Source organism: Fusarium phalaenopsidis, assembly GCF_050370095.1.
Source record: "Fusarium phalaenopsidis strain FUZ10S chromosome Unknown contig_32278, whole genome shotgun sequence".
Taxonomy (NCBI): domain Eukaryota; kingdom Fungi; phylum Ascomycota; class Sordariomycetes; order Hypocreales; family Nectriaceae; genus Fusarium; species Fusarium phalaenopsidis.
This window is the reverse complement of record NW_028145417.1, coordinates 420,941-440,461: the sequence shown is the minus strand read 5'-3', so window position 1 is coordinate 440,461 and position 19,521 is coordinate 420,941. Positions and strand designations below refer to the sequence as shown.

Here is a 19,521-nt window from a genome sequence, read left to right as displayed (position 1 = left end):
TCATGATATCTCGGGATTCTCGTCCTTTACCGCCTCCACCAGCTCCTCCATCCCGCCAACTGTCGTTGGCCCACTCATGCCCTCTGGTGGGAGCGCCCACCGAGGCAGCGGGCTGACATACGACCAGCTTCCGCCCGCATCTTCATATCGAAGACTGTGGAGCCACAACGATAATTCGTGGTTGCCAGGGTCTGAGTACAGAGGCGTTTGGCATACGTCGCAGAGCTCGCCCGTCATCTTCTCAGCCCGCCGCTGCTCATACTTGTCCACCATGGCATCGTAGTAGGCTACTGCATCTGCAACCTCGTCCTTGCCCATACGAGACAAGCGACTCACGACGTCTTCGTCCGTGTTGAGTGTTCCATCCGCATCGTTCTGTCCTAGATCGAAGCCCCAGACTCGCCTATTGGCGTAGATGGGATCGTTCTGGATAGGGTGTCCCAAGTATTGAAGGTGTACACGAAGCTGGTGAGTCCGACCCGTAACTGGGAGACATCGGACGATAGAATAACCCCTCTTGTTGATCCAGGGGTGATGCTTCTCATCCAGTTCCTCTTCTGGTGTCTTGGGTCGCTCATCTCCTTCTGTCTCTTCTCCGCCTGGAGGGGGATAATAGGCTAGGCGTTTAAACACTGTCCGGGCAGTCTTTCCATTTGCGCGAACCCGGTTAAGACCCAACTTTGGTGAGATCTGCAGAATGGGCTGGTCACAGACGACCTCGCCGTCTGGAAACTTGCCCATAACACGTGCAATGTACTCCTTTCTCACAGTTCGCTGCTTGATCTTGATGCCGAGCGCCTCAGCGGCGGGAGGATTCTTTGCGATAAACATGATGCCACTTGTGAGACGGTCCAGGCGATTGCAGAGATAGGGCAGAAACCCCTGCCCACGTTCAGACTTCATAATCTCAATGACTGAGTTGAAGTTGTACCGGCCAGCCGGGTGAACAGGCACGCCGGCCGGCTTGTTGATGACAATCATGTCCTCATCCTCATGGATAACCTGAACTGGATCCTCCGTAACGGGTGGCTCATGACGGTGGAGCGTATGAGAGATGAGATCTCCGTTGCGGAGAACATAGTCAGGGCCAACACGGCGACCGTTCACATAGATGGTGCCGCGAACCATGGAATCGTAGTAGTACTTGAGGGGTCGGTCCCGGAACTCGGCCTCGTAGATGTCGAGGAGGGGCCGGTTACGCCATCGCTCCTTACAATGGGTGTTGTAGGTGAAGTGGTATGGGGCAACGCGGCGCAGACCATCACCTTCGAAATGGTATGGTCGGGGCCACGGGTCTCCGACGGGAGTGATGAGGGGCAGGTCGGGGTCTGAGACGGTAGGCGGGACCTTCTGCGGCTTCTTTTGCTTGGGCCGTCTGGTGTTCTGAGCGCTGCCGTTGGTGGTTCCGTTGGTGGTTGTCTGGGACTGGGACTGGGACTTTTCGGAGTCTGGGTGGTTCGGAGCCGGGGTCGGTCTGAGACTCTGGTTCAGACCCTGCTCGCCCTGGGCATCAAAGCCCTGCACGACGGCTGCGACATCCAGCTCGTCCAAGGGCGACGAGGGCTTGGGGGAGGACGAGACCATTGCGATGGGGCGCGTGCCGCGTCGAGCAAGAGACGAGTCTCTGGGAAGATGCCTCGATCTGCGTAGAGTGGAGGACAACGGGCCGAGGCGGAGAGCAGCAGCCCTCATTCCACAGCGGGGGACGAAACGAGGGGCACGGCGCTCTGCGGCAGGCAACGATGGGAGATATGCGGGCGAAAGGCGCAAAGGGAGTGCTGCGCCAAAGTCAAAATGTAAGAAACAATAAAGACAGATCTGCCCTGAATGTGAAATTCGTGGGCCCGACTACAAGGAGAGACTCTGCCCTGCGGATGTCGGTCTCGTCCTGGGCGCAAATTGTTGGTGATAATCAGATATCGCAGTTTGTGGGTTAGGTTACGGCAGAAAAGTAGGCGGTGACGTGTGGCAGAAACGGTCCCTGAACCCTTTTCGGGAATAAACCCCCGGTAGATCCGGGCGGTCACGGGTACGTATTGGATCTGTCAGAGAGAGATTGGATGACAGTTTTCTCTGCCCGCCAAAAGAGCCATGCCGCTCTCTGAAACAAGCCAGGCGCTGGGGCCTAACGCCGTCACTGGACCGGCAGATGGTTTTAGGCCTTGTCCCCGCTGGAAGATCCCCCGCCGAGCCCACTGATGGCGTGCTGTAGCGCTGGCCTTGTAGCGCCCTACCGCTGGATCGAGCAGCCCGCCTCCCCAGGCGAAGGGCTCCCTCCAGTCATGCCCGGCCTAGCCCCCCAAGGCTCTGTAGGGGAAGGCCAGTGGGTGGAGGAGGAAATGCCTGCCGCTAACCCGCTGTAAATCCGCATCTCATCCAAGCTTTCAAGAAGCTTCAATCCATGAGCCTCGGCTTTCCCCTTTTGGGACACATGTCCAGAACCTCGGAATTCCCGCTCATCGTCAACCTCATCCTTTCCAAGTTTTTGTTTCGCTGCTGTACGCGCATCGTCTCTTGTGTCTTTGAACGCTCTTGTCTTTGGCAGGCATCTCTGCTCAGCTACCCCCCTCACTCCTTTCAGTTGATCATCTGTCGCAAATCCCAATCTCAGATGATAAACATCTAGATCCCTCGTCTCGTCCTTGGCATCTCTGTCTCTTGGTGTTTGTTTTACTTTGTATTTTCGATTAACTTCACGCCTCTCTCTCTGGCTAAGAGCCAAGACGGCACCACCGGACGTTTGGTCGACAGAGATTATCATCGGACATTGTCAGATCCGACGGGCCTAGAACGGGACTTTCCAGCTTTCCAAGGTCATCGGTCATCGCGTGAGCTTGTCTTGACGGTCACAGCCTCTACAGGAATGGCTCCAACAGCAGCATCGCCGGCGCAGCTCAAGGCCCGCAGGAGAGAGGACTACCGCTTCATGCTCGAGTACCGCACGCGATGGTGAGTTTACGCCTCCTGCTCTAGAGCATCTTTGCACTTTTCCTCTGTCGGGCTATGCATGCATAGAACAATCATGACCTTGACCTAGCGGTTGGCAGCTGCGGAATGTTGCCAGAGTAGCATCGTGAAAAAGCCCCAGAGGAATGAAAGGTCTGGGAGACGAGTATCAATAGACTGACTCCCTTTGCCAATAGGAACGACAATGATATGTATGACCACATGAACAATTCCGTCTACAACTTTCTGTAAGTGACGATCCCTGACCTGGTCTCGTGGTCCTTCCTGGGAAAGGTAGACCTTGGAAGAAGAGCTGCTAAGGAAACCAGGTTTGACTCGGTTCTCAACGCCTATCTCATCGAGCACTGCAAGCTTCATCCCCCAACGGCAAAGGAGTTTGGCCTGTGCGTGCACACCCACACGGACTACTTTGCATCCATCGCGTACCCTGCCGTTGCGGAGCTGACGCTGCGCGTCAACAAGCTCGGGCGGTCGAGCGTCACGTACGAGATGGCCCTCTTTGAGAAGGGCGTCGACGAGGTCAAGGCGGTCGGAGAGTTTGTGCAGGTCTATGTCGATCGTGAGTCGGGCAGGCCGCTCAAGGCGGGCATGGCAGACACGCTGCGGCAGGAGCTAGAGAAGCTACTTGTTGTGGATGAGGCAGCTAATGTGGCCAAGTCGAAGCTATGAGTGAGATCCATATGGGCGACTAACTAGAGGAACGATGAACCAGGATGACGGGTCTTGAGTTGAGGCCTACCAACAAGCATACACCGTCCAACCATTGTGCATTTTCAGAAGACTCTTACTGGAGCTCATACTTCTTGGTTTCACCCCCATTGGAACCGCTCTCAAACATCTGCTCCAAAAATTCCAAATCTCCCAATGCCTTCTCCACACTTTGCCTCTCATCTGGCTTCCCTGCCACCAACGCCTTCCCCCACGCCTCAACCTCCTCGCTTACACCACTGGTCCTCTCAAACTCCTTGACGATCGCCTCACCCTCCAGGGGCGTAACCGTGACCTTGTCCCCAGACACACTCACCGTGCCCTTCTCGTAGGAAAAGTCAAAGTCAAAGGCGCTCAACCTCGAACCCGCCGACTGCTGGTAGACACCGCTAACTCCGGACTCGAGCCGCACGACCGCGTTGACCGTGTCGATGGGCGGCAGGTGAGGCTGGGTCTGCGCCGTCTGCGCCCTTACGTCCGAGGCGCGCGTGGTGAGCAGCATCCTCGTGGCCGCCGCAAAGTGCACGCCGCCGTCGAGCAGGAACCCGCCCTGGTACTCTGGCTTCGCCCGCCAAGCGGTGCCGTACCACTGTGTGTCGGCACCCATGTAACCCAGCACCCTCACGTTGAACTGCTGGACGCTACCGAGCTTGGCCGCCTCGACCGCCGCGTACTCGAAGGAGGGCTTGAAGCGAAAGTTTTCGGCGATGGCAAACGTCGCGCCGTTGGCCTCCGCGGTGCGACGGTAGAACTCGAGAAGCTTCTTCCCCGCCTCGACTGTCGGTGCGAGAGGCTTCTCGGCGAGGACGTGCTTGCCGGCTGTGAGTGCCGCCTCGATGTGGGAGGGTTGACTCATAATCGGGAGGGCCAGGATGACGGCGGCGATGTCGTCGCGGGCGAGGAGGTCATCATAAGACTTGCCCGGTCCGGAGTCGGCCGAGTAGAGGTCCGGCGTTGACTCCCGGGTGTTGAGAGCTGCCGTTTCTTGAGCCGACTTGAGGGACCGGGAATAGATGGCCTTGAGGGCAAAGTTGTCGCACTTCATGATGGCCGGCTAAAGACTCATTCAGTATATTCTCCCATATTCTCTTGACTGAGGTCTCGCACCATGTGTTCCTGCTTGGCAAACAGGCCGCCGCCAATCATGGCTACGCCGATAGGTGCCATATTGCTCAGTTTGTCGGTACAATGGGGTTGTTTACAAGCTTCTCGTAGCTATCACAGCTAGCCCTTGGATGTTTGATTCTTGGAATTGTTTATTTCTAATTTCTACCTCGAACCCCAAACAAATCATGATACAACCCGTCTATCCCCTCCTCTTTCAAGGCGGGGTTCATCCAATCCCCTCCATCAAGCCCCGCCATGTCCTGCCCGTAGCTTACAGTAACACCGAAATCGCCGAACCGGATCGATTTCTTCTATTCTACGGTTCTTCCATGGCAAAACAAAGGAAGAGATCCAATGTCGACGTCACCGTCGCCTTCCTCTAACCTCCTCCGGATTACGGACCGTCTTCGGCATCCCGGTCGGGTCGACCGATGCCCCGCCTCCGAAAGCCTCCTCCGGGCACGACACCCACTTTCAAGCTCAGCTGAGCCCCCCGTAAGTCACCGATACACCGAGAGACCTTTCAACATCCCGCGCGTGTGTGTCTGTGCATGGAAGTAAAAAGCAAATAATATCGAAGACAAAAAGAAGCGCACCCGCGTCCGCAGCAGCACATCCGACATCCCAAAGCAGGCACTCCTGCCGGGGGTGAGTGGGAGAGGGCGTGTGCAGTGAGGCCAACCAACTGAACTGCCATGGGGAAATCCTTTCAGCTTCGGCAATCCAGAACCATCTTTTTTTTCTCTCCTTGGTGATCCTGATCCTGCACATGCAGCATTATCCAAACGCCCAACGGCCGCCGGGTGACCATCCGGGCTTCCCGTCCTTGACCGATGAGGACCCCCCTGGAAGACAGGCCCTCTTCACCTTGGAACCAACCCCTGGAGGGGAGACAGAGCACATGGGAGGCGGCTACGCTACTGTAGCTGTAGGCGCGCGATCCCGGCTGTGTGGTGCATACACGGAGTTAGTTGAGGCTTGAAGACGACGCGAGTGACAATGGCTGCATTTTTGTCTCAACTGTCACAGCTGTATTTCATTTCCCTCTTTTTGGCTCGGCATTGGAATCCGAGCGTCGAAGCGCGGTATGCCACAAGGTGAGTGAAGAAGGAGGGTTAAAGTTTTGGAGGCCTGTTCCTGGTCCTTCATCACCAACAACATGGTCCAAGCATATACATAGCATACTCCTGTCGGATAGATCCATCCTGCCAGGACCATCTCATCAATATCATTATCCCCATTGACTCTCTTACGTGGTACCATGTATCTCCCCACGAAAGAGACGTGTATCTCATCTCGTTACTCCACCGATTGATTATTATTCGTATAAGCTACAGTACCCCCCCAGTCCCAATATTTGATCGGAGACGTTACGTACCCAACCTCATGACACCACTTTCACCAGTAAACAATCTCACGATATCGTCATATCGTCCAAGACGTGCCTCTGTGACCCCCCTCCACTCTAGGCCCCCCCCCTGGTCCATCACTTTGCATATTTCTCTCTCTAACTGGATTGGTATTTTTCCATCGCATCGGGCGCCTCTTTTTTGGTGGCCGCCGGCCTGCATCATCTCATGCAGCATCTTCAGGCGATGAATGGCAAGACAAATCCCGCTGCAACTGTAAAGTCCCCACGCAACAAGCGCCACCACCACGCTCTTGGACGCGAGGTCCCTGTCTCTTTGATGAATTACCAACCCCAACATCATCAATTGTGACGCCCCGTTCTTGACTGATTCCCCCTCATCAGCTCAGCCCTAGTTGCCTCCCCACGTCTTCAGCTCAGAATACCTTTGTGAACCCAGTCCGTAGTGCGCAGTAGTGATGGGAGACAACATGTGAGCCCATGAAAGCCCCTCTTCAGAGACAAGGAAGGGGTGGCGTTTGTACCTAGTCAGCCCGGGCGCTATTGTCGTCCTTCTTCTTCCAGGGAAACAATGTCTGTGGGTTGCTGGCATGTCACTTGCCTGCTTTCCCCGCTGGCGAGAATCAGACCAATTTCACGACTGGTTCTCGATCGGTGTCAAGCATTGCTCGCCGGCCATCGTGAGGTCTCATGATATGAGGTGTGGCCACGGCAGTTTCCGCAACCTCAATGGTGCGACGAATGGGGACCACAATCTAAGCTACTGTGCTCCTCAATCGCCATTGGGGCCTATCGCTGTAAACTTCGCGTCGGCGCCGTTTCTGGATAATCTTGCGATTCGTGTCTTGAATCCCATTGGATGTCCATTTTGGAGCGAACATGGCACGTAGGTCGCGAAATAAACAATACGCCAGAACAGCAATGAAGATAGCCTCATGTCTCTAAAGCATTATGAAAAAATCGATATGAATTCTTCTCAGAATAATAAAAAGATATCCTAAAAGAACTAATATTTCAGGTATATTGCCTTGATCTTTCCATGACCGAGTGCAGGGGCTACCCTATACCTTCGTCGAGAACTGGGCCGGCTGGCAAATATTCTCACATAGATATTCAGATACGAAACAAAACGACCCGTACGATAAACATGAGTTCCGGATTCGTAACTGAAGGGCGTTTCTGTTGGTTCTGGTTTCACTGTGAGTTGTATACCTGGTTGGCGGTATGGCACTCACTAAATCCTGGATCGTCGTCAAGTGTGTACGGGTAACCCTAGGTTTACTGTATGAGAGTACGCGGACCACACAGGACGACTCATCTCATTTTCTTCAGGCGTAATGGTTGCAGCTTGCTAGATCCCATGTTGCTCGGGGAGGGCATTGATTGACAATATAATAACAAACATGTGTGCCTAGGGTAGGTGAAGCAGTGAATGCTCCCGCAAACATTTCGGGAGCTCTATTTGCTATTCCTCGCTGATGGGAAGCGGGACCTAACCGTAAGGTCAGGAAATTAATAAGACAGCAACAGTTAGGGTTGCTTCGATGCGTACTTGTTGTCTCGCCTGCCCACGACTGGCATCAAAAGGCCAATGTAATCCCAGCACAACTGTTCACTCAAACATCTCAACTTGATCCTTTGGACTGTATCGTTTGAAGCCAAACCTGCCTTGTTATTCTGTAAATGCTAGTTCTGGCAAGTATTTGCCTCTTCACTTGTGCTTCCAGAAAAGAAAGGCTGGTTAGATGGACATGAACAACTGAAAGACGACCAATTCCTGAGGGCTTCGCGAGCGTTGCATTACATATGCATTCACTCTTATAAATATTCAAGCCTTGGTAATAGTTGGTAGTCATTATAGACAGAGGAATAGGCTTTACTTGGATCTCAAGTGCATACCTTCTTTCCCGGACAATGCCCCTACTCCTCCGTGTTCTGGGTACTTGTCCAATAACCACACTCCCGTATAGTTATCACGTTCTAGCCAAGTTAACTAATTTAATACTGATATGAATACGCTGCCAGTGCGCTCTACTTCAGAACGTTCTAGGTTTCATGCCGTCAGCAATGGAATTAATTCCCGTCTGTTCCGAGCCTCTAGGTAGAGAGATGCATTTACTCCAACAAAGAGGTAAAGTCTACCGCTACCTCCTGCCATTAAATATAATAAACACACCCTCTTCAACCCTGAGACGACTGGCTGGCATGCGTGGATGCTTCAGTGAGCGGTTCAACACCAAGTCTTAACCTCGTGGGTAACCAGACAATGGACGTCACAACATGGGTATGGCTAACCACGCACGCAGGTCAAGGAAATACCGAAGCATGAGGACGGATTAGCTTATCCTTGCCTAAAGGGAACTATGGAGATATGGTCATAAGAATAGAATAATAAATAAAAAAGATCTAATATCTTAATTATGTTAGAATATTATTTTAGTATATTTACATAAATTTACTCATAAGAGCTACATCATCTTCCCCGTTCTGTCGTCTCCTTTATTTCTTGATGTACGTGCCGTGTAGTATAACTTTGAGAAGCTATTCTAGGTGTCTGGAGATGGCATCGATCCTTGACGGATCCCGCTTGAAACCCGAGTTCTCAAGACGAAGGGCTTCTGGCAAGAAACGCAGCACATTCGACTTGAGAAAATTCATATGAATGAGACGGTGTAATAAGACAAGAGTAGCTGCTTTATGGACTCGGGCAAAGAGGTAGAACAGAGTACGTATAACATTGGCCCACTGGCATAGAATTGACATCCAGAACAGCCTCGTCGCAGTGCCTCATGGCCATTAAAACCCGCAGCAGGACACCCGCAAGGTGAGATGAACGAGGTAAGCACCCCTGACTGGCGCCAAATCCGAGACCAACATGTGTTATGTCAGTGTTGTGGGTTCGACATCAACATTGGCCTTGAATTGCCTTCTTGGCTATCTTGCCTGACACGCTCTTTGTCGCTGTGAGAAGACAAGTGCCTGGGTCAATAGTAATCTCCATCAAGTTTATATAATCAGGTACTTGGAACGCCTTATATGCCGTGTATTTAATCAGCTGTCGGGATCTGGATCAGCTCTGAATGCAAGATTGAGCTGTGCTCCCCAGACGTCTGGAGTTGCCATCCATAAACGCTTCCGTTGACGGGACCCTTAGCTTCTCAAGCACATACTGACTGCTATTCAGAATGAAACAGGTCTGAAACAGCCCCAATTCCTTTTCATAGAGGAGCTAGAGGCATATGGACATTTTGCTGGCTTGAGCGGGCTAACCGGTGCTCCTTCGTCATGACTTTCGCCCATTCCTGTTCACCTCAAACACAAGATAACAAAGATCTAGACCAACATCACAGTACTTTGAGACTTAGTATAACTTGCTCGGCAATTTCCTATTATCTGAAAATAAGATTTAGTGCCTGAATAGCCATCTTCACCCTCCTTCTATACCCAAATCTATCCTCATGATATAGACTCTGCCGTCTCTGCAATGCCATGCCACTTGTGAAACACATTCTGTGGATCATACTTCTTCTTCAACTCCCTCAACCGCGGCAGATTCACTCCCCAGGCGTCCTTGGGCGAGACGCTATCCGCCTCAATGTTGATGTACACCCCGACAGGTCCCTTGCTCCAGTGACCACCAGAGACCGCCTGGTAACCATTCGTCTCGCGGATGCGTTTGCAGAGATCCCGGTTGAAGCGGCGCACCTCTGTATCGTGGGCTGCATCTTCCCACGCGAATATAGTCATGGCGTCGTAGTAATCTCCCCGGTTGGCATATGCCGTGGCATCCTGCGCAACCTCGCGAATCTTATCCGTCGGAAAGAACTCGATAGCAAGGGCGGAATGACTCATGCCTTCGTGAGCCTCGCAGAATTTCCAGAACTCCTCCGCGTTCTGCAACATGGACTTAACGTCTAGCGGCATTGTGACATTCCCTGAACCCATTAGGCGCCGAATGCCGTGTTCCATGATGGGATTCATGAGAGCGTTCATCTGCGCTGTCGTCATCATTGAAGTGCTGTCGATAATTGGTCCAACGCTGAGAAGACCTGAAAAGTACTCTCTCCCATCGGCCTCGGAGCCATGAAACATGGGTATCGCAGAAACGATGCGCGTGCCGTCCGGCCCAAAGCCAATCCCTAGAGCAAGGCAATGGCCCTCCGAGGTATGTCGTTGGTGAAGATCATTCGCAGTAGAAAGCAGGATGGGTAGTTTGTCAGCTGAGTATGCCAACATGCCGCTCCAGACCTTGCCCTGTTTGTGGGCGCGTGAGACGAAACGGGTCACAACGCCAAACTGAGCCCCTGCCCCTCGAATAGCCCAGAAGAGATCTGGATCCTTGTCCTCTGAGGCCTCAACTATGGTGCCATTGGCAAGAACAACTTCTGCGGAAATCATGTTGTCGATGGTCAGTCCGTGGAGAGGTGTCAGATATCCATGACCTCCGCCCAATGTTAGCCCTCCAACTCCTGTGTGGTTGACAACACCTCCGACGGTTGCCAGTCCATGTTGTTCAAGGGCAGTATCGACATCTTTCCAGAGACAACCACCCTCAAACTCGACAGTCATGGCTGCCGTGTCGACCTTGACCTTTCGCATCTTCCTCAGGTCGATGACCATACCTTCAGAAGAAGAGGTCCCACTGGAAGAGTGTCCACCACCACAGACAGTCATGACTATCTTGTTCGAAACCGCGAATCTCACGGCAGTAGCAACCTCTTGTGAATCCGAAGGCAAAACAACAACAGCCTACAAGGCGATTAGCTACAGGGTAGACAAATAGTGAAACAATACGTACCGCCCTCTTCACGCATGCCACGCTCCATCTGTCAAGCACCTCCTCATAGCCCTCTTGCCCCGGAAGGAGGACAACCCCATTTGGTATATCCTTGCGAAGTTGATTGAAGTCACACATTGTGACCCTGTCGAGAGAACAATGCGATGTAGTACAATCTCAAACGACACAACCGTCAACAGACAGGGGAGAAAAGGGAAGAAGCAGCCATCTGGATCGGATCATCGAGGAGGACGCGAGTATTTGACGCTTTTCGGGGTCTCACAGTATGCTGTAGTGGAGCGCTTGCTTACATTATATCGTTGGTCGATCTGAAACATGTCGTCATAGTCGACACCTGAATGGCTGCATTCTTCAGCCCGCTCAGCGTTGAAGCCATTCAGGGTGCCCACGTCAGATGCAGGCGGGAACTGCCGTGTCTTGGATTCGAGCCCATCATTCGTCGTCGGTTGGGAGCTGAATCTCTGGCAAGATCTCTTTCATGACAAATCCGTACTTATCCACAACAGTCTCCCCTCCACTGAGACCCTTCTCGCCTGGTTGAATCCTGCCTCCTGCAAGCCATCTTTGCAGCTTGAAAGCGGTCCTGGTGATATCCATGGCGATGTGCCAATTGTCAACCCCGATCGACATGAAAGTGGAAACCATCAGCGTCTTCATAAAGCGACCAGCAGGTGTCTTGTGACAACTGGGAACAAGCGCCAGTATAATCCACACAAAGATGCCGACCACGGCTTGCCAGCAGGGTAGACCAGCCTGCCACACTGAGCCCCAGATTATCATTACATCGCGCTCCGAGCACATTGTGCTGGTTGGGGAGCGGTTGAGAATTGACCGAACCCAGATCAGTGATGTTAACCGGACGACACGATACATCATGTCTGGGAGTTCAACGGGCGGGGAAGACTTGTCAGATTTTGCGGAACCTGGTGACTTTGATGGGCTTTCGACAGAACTTGATCGAGAGGGTGTGCGATATTCTGGCGATCGCCGTGATGGCGCGTCATCTGGAAGGTCAGATATCCTATCCTGAACCCAGCCAGCTGTTGTCACAACATTGTCAAGCTCCTCCGCGCTGGGAAATTCCGGCAACGATAGAACAACGTCAAATAGATAACGCATGTCGTCGAGAATTTGAGCCGTGCTTGGGTGAAGCTGCAGGGAGTTGGAGCATCCCTGGAAAGTTGGCCACCCAAAAATGAGAGGTGTGTTCAAGGCGGTCTTGAAGGGAACCATGATAGGATCCTGGAACGTGAATCCAGGATGACCATAGATACATGGATCGATTTCATGTGCAAGCGCCATGACAACATCGTGACTGTTTCGGATCAGCTCCTGAACAACAAAGACTCGAGGCATGAAGCTGATGATCATGCCTCTGAATGTTAGCATCAACTTACACGATAATCATCTTGGCTAGGTATCCGTGTAGTCCAAGTTGACTTAGACCACCCCGCATCCTGATCATCTGCTTTAGACCTCTGATGTGGGCTTTGAGATCAGCCGTGGCGCCCCAATACCAAGAATCAGCAACCATCTGCACGACGCCGAGAACTGATGCGTCGCTGGTTTGACTGGCCTCGTCTCGAAGCTGCGAGTTGAGCAAATGGTACACCTTGCCCTTGTGCATCATTGCTATTATCTTCGGAATGTGCCCTGTCTCTGAAAGGAAACACGACGATGTGAAGAGAACAATCTGTAGAAGAAGCGGATCCTGTACACAGCAGGGAACCCAGTATTTCATAAAGGCATTGCTTGGGTCTGGGTTTCCATCCACGGAGCACTTGAAGCGGCATAGCAGCTGGAGGTCTGAAATCAAGAAATGTCAGTCGTGCCACGGAAGCATATCGTCAAGATCAAACTTACGTATGCGTACCAACTCCTTATTCAGATTAGTAGGTTCCATTGGCAACAGTCGTAGTTGTTCCATCGAGCCTTCGACTGGTAATCCAACAGGCCGCCGTCCTTCATGGTGCGCCAAAAATGCCTTTGTGGTCTCGGCTCGTTCGTCCAAATAGATGCGGTTAGCCAAGGTTAGACGGTGTTCCACGATGACCTGAAGTGACTTGAGTATGGCTTCGTCTTCATCTTGAACCTCCTTGGAGACAACTTTGAACGGAACCCAGGCGCTGATCTTTGAATGGGGGTTTTGGGCGGAGCTGCCAGATGAAGAACTTGACAAAGCATCCTCTAGATTGATAATGGCTTCCTGAACATCGGCAGGATTCAAGTGAGCGTATGGTCCTTGTCGCACGGCTAACGCAGGAGGTGGTTTCTGGAGGGAAGTAGGGGGAGAAGATCTAGGAGCATGGCGTTAGCCTTTCGATCGTCAATACTAGGGGAGAGCATGCTTGAGAGTATAGCACCCAGGCTAAAACCGAGGAGAGTCAAGAATAACTCACCTTTTTGAGGACTTGACCTTGTATTCGCAAATAGGCTGAGGAAATCGGCGAAGACAGTTTGTGCACGGCTGACCTTGTGAACACTGAGGAGGGACTAGTTAGTTCCAAGATGCAGGGACAAGCAGAATATCGTATCGGTATAACTGCCGGACAAGTGCAGATATCAGGGAGTCACGAGCTGGGTTGCCGACATGTACAACAACATCGAGCCAAGGAAATCCAGTTACACGATCCGGCGCCGACACGATCTGACAGGGGGCAGGGTCAAAGCCGAAAAAGTGAGAAATGATGGTACCTTTTGCTTCCGGCGACGACATTCGGTGCATGATGACGTCTGGCGTTCAGCGCGCCGGCGGCCGGCTTGCCCCTGCATGGCTTCGACCCCCGGCATGATGCCGCTTCGTCGCCGTTGTGCCGGCTGTGACGCGGGACCGGGTCGCGGGCTTGGCACCGGGATATTCAAGACTGGGGAGTCGGAGAGCTCGGAGTAGATGTTTAGAAGCGAGGAATCAAAGCGTGGTCTCGCCTGAGTGAGTACAAGGCCGTGTCGGTCTTGTTAAAGATGAATGCGACGCGCGACAAGAGTTCAAGAAAAGTGATAGATAAAGTCGTTGGTTGACGGCGAGCCAAGACTACGACAGGAATGGGCCAGGTCGAGATCGAGGCGCTGTTCCTGGGTCAGATGCGGATGTCAAGGACGGTGGTGGCTCATGCGAGGCAACGGCGGGAGGGATGAGAGGTGACAAGTCAAAAGCGGCGCGATGGTGAGTCCCAAGATGGAAGATACGGGCAGATGAATCAGCCGCGAGCGAGCCGTGGTGAGATTGATGAAGAATCACGTCAGGTTGCCCCAGCCGCGTTCAAGTCGGCATGGAAGAGGACCAGAAGCTCAAGGAGAACAAGTCTGGACGATGTTGGCTAGAGATCAACGCGGCAAAGGCGGCTCACCAGGCCGGAGATGGGATAGCTGGAATCGGAGCAGTTGCCGGTCGCGTGTATGGTGGCGCTGCTTGAAGCTCTTGAGTGAGCTTTGGGGGGTCTCGCTGCAGGGCGTCAAAGGTGTTGTTGGTTCGTGTTTCCCCAAGATCGCGTTGGCTTGCCTACGGGGTGCGTCTCGGGTGTAAGATGCAAGCTTGAAGTCGTCCACACACTCCTTCACTCTCTGATCAAGTTCGTGTCCGGAACCCTTCTTCCAAAAATCGATTTCCCAGCGTCGCAAATACCAAGGTCTCTAGGTTTTTCGGGGCCTCCGGGGCTGCTGGTGCTTCAAATTTTGGCGCACAAAGGGGAACAAAGAAAAGGTGACAAATTCCAAAGCTTGTTGTCCCTCCCCCCACGGTCGATCAACGACGATGCAATGACGTCTGGGTGCCCCTGGCCGTTGTGCCCCTCGGCTTGGCGTGTTACTGGGGAGCGAGCTCGTTTGTGATCCCGATGCGAGATGGCACCGGCAAAAGAGATTTTGTTGTTGAGTGAGGGAGAAAGTGAGGACGGGATGGATGAAAGGAGAGTCTGGGCGTCGAGACAGGATCGGATGTAACTTCGTACCCAAGCTTCCATCCGTCAGTGACAGGGCGGGTTCGGCAATTGAAGACACGACACCGGAGGGGAAGAGGTCTTGGCTAACCTCCAAGGAGGGGAAGCCACCGCACGTCCAGAATGAATGCTACTGCACCCAAGCACACGGGCAGGCAAGCTACTGTAGGTCCTTGGTGTTAGCTACAATACCTGGGTTGTTTGCTCGCCGAGGTAGACAGGGTGCCTTGCTTTAGCCAAGGAGCGATGGAAGCGCGCGCGATGCGGAGAGCTCCAGTCAGATTGTACTCTGGTCCATGTGAAAGCGGCTCGACTCGACTTGAATGAGTGGAAAGGTAAAAAAAGGCAAGGGCCACAGGTCACGTCGTGGATGCCGATGGGGAGATAAGCCGGACGGTTTTCTACGTACCCAACCAGCGAGTGAGCTGATCAATGATTCCCTTACCTAGAGAGGTAGGTAGGTACGAAGTGAAAGAAGCGTAGCCTTGTTGTCTCGAATTGTTTCCTCATTCACAAAGTTGAATCTAGACTTCCCTCTAGGTTGCAGTAGCCCCAAATCGTCACTCTATCTGATACATAACCTTTTGCCCAAAACTGCGTAGCATGCTGTAAAAGACCCCTTTCATCACACATATTAGAGGCGAAAAGAAAAAGAGGCTTGAGAGCTGCTGGGAGCTCTGGACCCTGTCCTGTCGGGGTCCACGGAGAGTGCCGCTCCCCTCATCTCTAGCGTGTGCTGATCTGGACTCCCTGGTCCGCCATGGATGAATAGGTAGGTACTCAGTAGCAAGCTTGGGTTTATCACTTGGGCAGATTATGCTGCTTCTTGTCATCATGTGTGGGAGAAACACACGTGGTCGCAGTGAAAAATGAAAGACAAGGCTTGGATATTCTTTATTTCAACCCACACTGCATAGGTTGCCTGATGGCTGACGCCGAATCTGCATGTAAGAATGAGCGTCTTGGCCTTGGCGGGGCAATGGCACACACACGGCAAACACCACTGCCGAACGGCACTCACCATCATGCCGATCCACGACCTCAACGACCAGCGTCTCATTCAGCCTTGAGTATCACCAGTTCAAGCCACTAAAGATCTCTAGCAAAACCGCCGCTTCAATCCTGGACATGCCCATCTCTGCCGTCTCGGCTTCAACTGCCGACCAGCAAAAAACCTCAAGCTACTGTCGGCTTCAAGCCCATCAATCTCCCCGAGTGCCCTATCAGTGGCGGCCGAATCCTTGGAACAACTCCACTAGGAAAATGCACCTAATTATCCCGCTGCAGGTGTCGTGCAGTTCAGGCAAAATTCCATCTTGTCTTATGACTGAGGAGCAGCCCCTGGCTATCTGAATGGAACCCAGCACCCTGGTCCTGGCTCGCAGTAGGCGCTTGCTGCTCCACGGATCTCATGCTGGCGTACGACTTGCGGGACGCTCGGCTCATGACGAATCGCTACGTAGATGCTGATCAAGATCTTAGACTCGCTTACAAGTTATATGATACATAGGAACGCGCATGATAGAGAAAGAAAGACTATTCATAGCATTTTACAGATTTACCCATGGATTCACATTGTACTATTCCAGTCTCGCATGTTATAGTTCTATCATTAGAAAGCGCACACTGTTCATCTCATATTCATGTAAGTAGCCGAGTGGTATACAAAAGAAGCCCGATTGTCATCCTCCATCTCGTTCAATCATGTAATTTCAAATTCGCGGCAAAGAAACCCAGGTGGTATCTAGTGGTGCAGAAACAAAAGAAAAAAAAAACATCACGCCGTGTCCCCGACCTCAACGCCATTCCTGTCGGGGCTCTAAATCCTATCTCGACCGGACCCAAGCATGTCGAGGGGTTCAAGAAAACCCCATCTCTCCAGTTTTGTTCGTGAAATAAGACGTATCAAAAACGTAGATCTCATCATTCTGCAACTTCATCTTCCCCTGTAGTCGGGCTTGCGAGCCATGTTCACGGGTGGTGGCTCGTCATCATCGACCGGGTATGGAGGGGGAACTACTGGAGGCCGTCTGCCGCCATGCTGCTGTTGGCTCTCTGGAAGCGGTGTCTTTGGTGGCAGCGGCGGAGGCTCAATTCTCGTTGGCATCGTGTGGTTCATTGGTGGCGACCGAGGATGTTCGTCAGGGCTCATGATGGCAATCAGGTCCTGCCCCGATGTATCTCGATACTGTGGGGGCGGCGGAGGCAACGAAGCATTAAGACGATCCTCAGGCCGAAGGTTGGGTGCGCTGGCGCTCGGGTTTCCGGGCACACGAGGACCCAGAGGAGGAGAGTTGTGCGAGTTAGATGTCCCCGGGCGAATGCGCTCGTTGGAGGCTCGAGGGGAGCTTGCGTGGTTGCTGCTGTGGATTTGTAGGTTATCTGATCCGGATTCAAACGATGACCGGCTCGCTGGGCTGTGAGGGAGCGGAACCGTTGTAGGAATATCTCCGGGGAGCTCAAATGCCAATGGTGTTTCCCACGTGCTTGACGTTGACTTGACCAGCTCTGGAATTCCCTGGGGCGCTCGCTCGTGACGCAGCTTGGCTCTGTGGATCTTGGCGAGCTTTGACGAGACGCCTTGGATCATCTTCTGCTCCGCCTCCCTCGACAGATATCGTCGTGTCCCTGTGCTAATCTCACCCAGCCGGGTCCACTCGTTCATGCCGAACTCACCTACTCCGACTTCCACATTGAGGCGGTAGTAGGCGTCGATGCTGACATTTCGCTTCCCCAAGTGCTCTCGCATCATGTACTCGTGGATCTTTTCGCAGTTCTCGATCTTTGCGATCAACTTTCTTCGTGCATCAGCATAATCGCCCAGGAACCCCTCATACCATATTTGAGAGTTTGCATCACTGCCTCTGGGTCGACGTCCGGTACCGACGCTGACGAAGACGCCCACTTCGCGCCCAGGCCACTCGTTGACCACAGCCTCGTCAAGCGCCTCGGGACTGGGGTTAAAGGTACCCGCACCATCGTCATGGAAAACTGACTGGCCGATCGTAATGGGCTTGAATGCGAGACCGATAGAGCACGTAGCTCGGCCAGCCTGCCAGATCTTGCAATCGTATTCGGGGGCTGGCTCTTTTCGGGAGTCGTAGGATCGTAGCATGGCGGCTGGCGAGCCTCGTGGGGAACCCTTGTACACTGCCGTTACAGCACTGTTAAAAATTAGTGATTGCTGTCCTGATGTGGTAAGTAATCTTAGAAACTCACGTCTTGGTGCGGTTTTCTCTGTGGTCGTATAGCCGTGCGTTGGGATCGCCATATCTCGAGTTGAAGGCTGGTCGATGAGCCATCTGGGCGGCGGGGCTTCGAGCACTGAAGCTGATAGTGCTGGCATTGCTCTGATTTCGCCGAGGAGCGCCGGCGCTGGAATAGCTGGCGGCGCTGAGAGGGTTGACGAGGTCAGCTTCACTACCGTCGTTGCCCTCCCTCTCCTTGACAGTATGTTCCTGGACTGCAGCCTTGATAGCCTCCTCGAGCTTGCTGGCCTTGAAGAGGGTCGATCGATAGGGAATTCCGGCAATCGTCTTGTCCGTCTCAAAGACCATGCGGGTGAGGCGCACGTAGAGCTCCTTGCATGTTTCCAAATCGAGGCGCAGTCGGCCGAGCATGAGTGCGATGAGACCGCCTGTGCCAGTACCGACGATGAGGTCGAAGTGATCGCATGGCTTGGGAATTTCGTGTCGCCTGGGAGCGCGACCCTCCATTTCGACAAAGGTTCGGTGCATCAGCTCCTGGACGATGATGAAGATCGAGTAACCGCGGACGCCTCCTCCATCTGCGCGGGTTAGCAAAGGGCTCTTCAAGGTGGTAGATGAGGCGCTTACCGAGCGATAGAACTCGAAGGGGAGGCCCCTTGGTTGTGTCTTTCCTCCTAACCCCATAAGAATCCATGGGTGCGGAAAGGTGGTTGGTATGCGCTTTTGCGCCCGATAAACTAGAATCTCTCGAGGGGCAGATTCTTGATATGACTGTCAAAGATGACGACGTCGCGCTAATGGCGTAGTAAGGGTTTAGTGATCTCTGTGAACGTGAACGACAGCCGAGATCAGGTGAATGGTGCGCTGAGAGACAATGGGCCTGATCACGTCTCGTGCGCTGAGATATGAGTCTTGGGTGTTTGTGGGAGAAGTCGAGTTTGGTTGGAGCTGCAGTCGTTCTTTGGTTGGGCTTAAGGTGGGCAGGCAGGCTTCCATGGATCCTTCCCGTCAGTGACAGAGCACTACGTAACGCAGTGAGCCCCGCTCCTGCCCATTTTTGGATCAGGTCGATGGAGGGATCCTGGGAGCCGTGACGCAACAGTGAGCGGACAACCCGGAGACTCTATTTTCAGTGGGGTAGCTCGCTGGAAACCATGGGACAGTTAGCGCCCCTCGACCCCTGTAGCTCTGTGAGTTACAGCGAAGGTACAGAACCGGTACAGAAGCTCAAGCTCTTGGACCTCTCTCAGTGACAGCTCTTTGACAGTAGCGCCCGTTGTTTAGCTTGCCGCACGACTAATGAGACTGATTGGTGACGGTGGTCCAAGAAGAGAAGCCTCTAGAATTCAGTTTGATATTGAGTGTGGGCTACATCTTTGTCTGAAACTGCCGTGAATGTGGGCAGCGAACCAAACTGGCATGCCGAGA

General features: G+C 53.0%; 5 protein-coding genes across 5 annotated transcripts; 1 reads left to right on the top strand and 4 right to left on the bottom strand.

Moving 5' to 3' along the window:
- Nucleotides 1–1,584, bottom strand: LRP88_00744 (pseudouridine synthase; the record flags this gene model as incomplete). The annotated part of the gene is made up of 1 exon (XM_083237449.1): nt 1–1,584. The coding sequence occupies one exon, from the start codon at nt 1,582–1,584 to the stop codon at nt 1–3; it is 1,584 nt and encodes a 527-aa protein (XP_083105954.1).
- Nucleotides 1,585–2,863: 1,279 nt separating this feature from the next.
- LRP88_00743 (HotDog domain-containing protein) lies at nt 2,864–3,636 on the top strand (the record flags this gene model as incomplete). The annotated part of the gene is made up of 3 exons (XM_083237448.1): nt 2,864–2,949; nt 3,144–3,194; nt 3,276–3,636. The coding sequence occupies 3 exons, from the start codon at nt 2,864–2,866 to the stop codon at nt 3,634–3,636; spliced, it is 498 nt and encodes a 165-aa protein (XP_083105953.1).
- Nucleotides 3,637–3,751: 115 nt separating this feature from the next.
- LRP88_00742 (Gfo/Idh/MocA family protein) lies at nt 3,752–4,842 on the bottom strand (the record flags this gene model as incomplete). Its single annotated transcript, XM_083237447.1, has 2 exons — nt 3,752–4,729; nt 4,783–4,842. 2 exons carry the CDS (start codon nt 4,840–4,842, stop codon nt 3,752–3,754), a joined length of 1,038 nt encoding a protein of 345 aa, XP_083105952.1.
- Nucleotides 4,843–9,607: 4,765 nt separating this feature from the next.
- Nucleotides 9,608–13,739, bottom strand: LRP88_00741 (uncharacterized protein; the record flags this gene model as incomplete). The annotated part of the gene is made up of 8 exons (XM_083237446.1): nt 9,608–10,900; nt 10,953–11,073; nt 11,240–11,257; nt 11,443–12,264; nt 12,347–12,755; nt 12,813–13,246; nt 13,349–13,431; nt 13,644–13,739. 8 exons carry the CDS (start codon nt 13,737–13,739, stop codon nt 9,608–9,610), a joined length of 3,276 nt encoding a protein of 1,091 aa, XP_083105951.1.
- Nucleotides 13,740–16,820: 3,081 nt separating this feature from the next.
- On the bottom strand, nt 16,821–18,787 carry LRP88_00740 (acyl transferase/acyl hydrolase/lysophospholipase; the record flags this gene model as incomplete). Its single annotated transcript, XM_083237445.1, has 3 exons — nt 16,821–18,048; nt 18,104–18,671; nt 18,721–18,787. The coding sequence occupies 3 exons, from the start codon at nt 18,785–18,787 to the stop codon at nt 16,821–16,823; spliced, it is 1,863 nt and encodes a 620-aa protein (XP_083105950.1).
- Nucleotides 18,788–19,521: the final 734 nt, after the last annotated feature.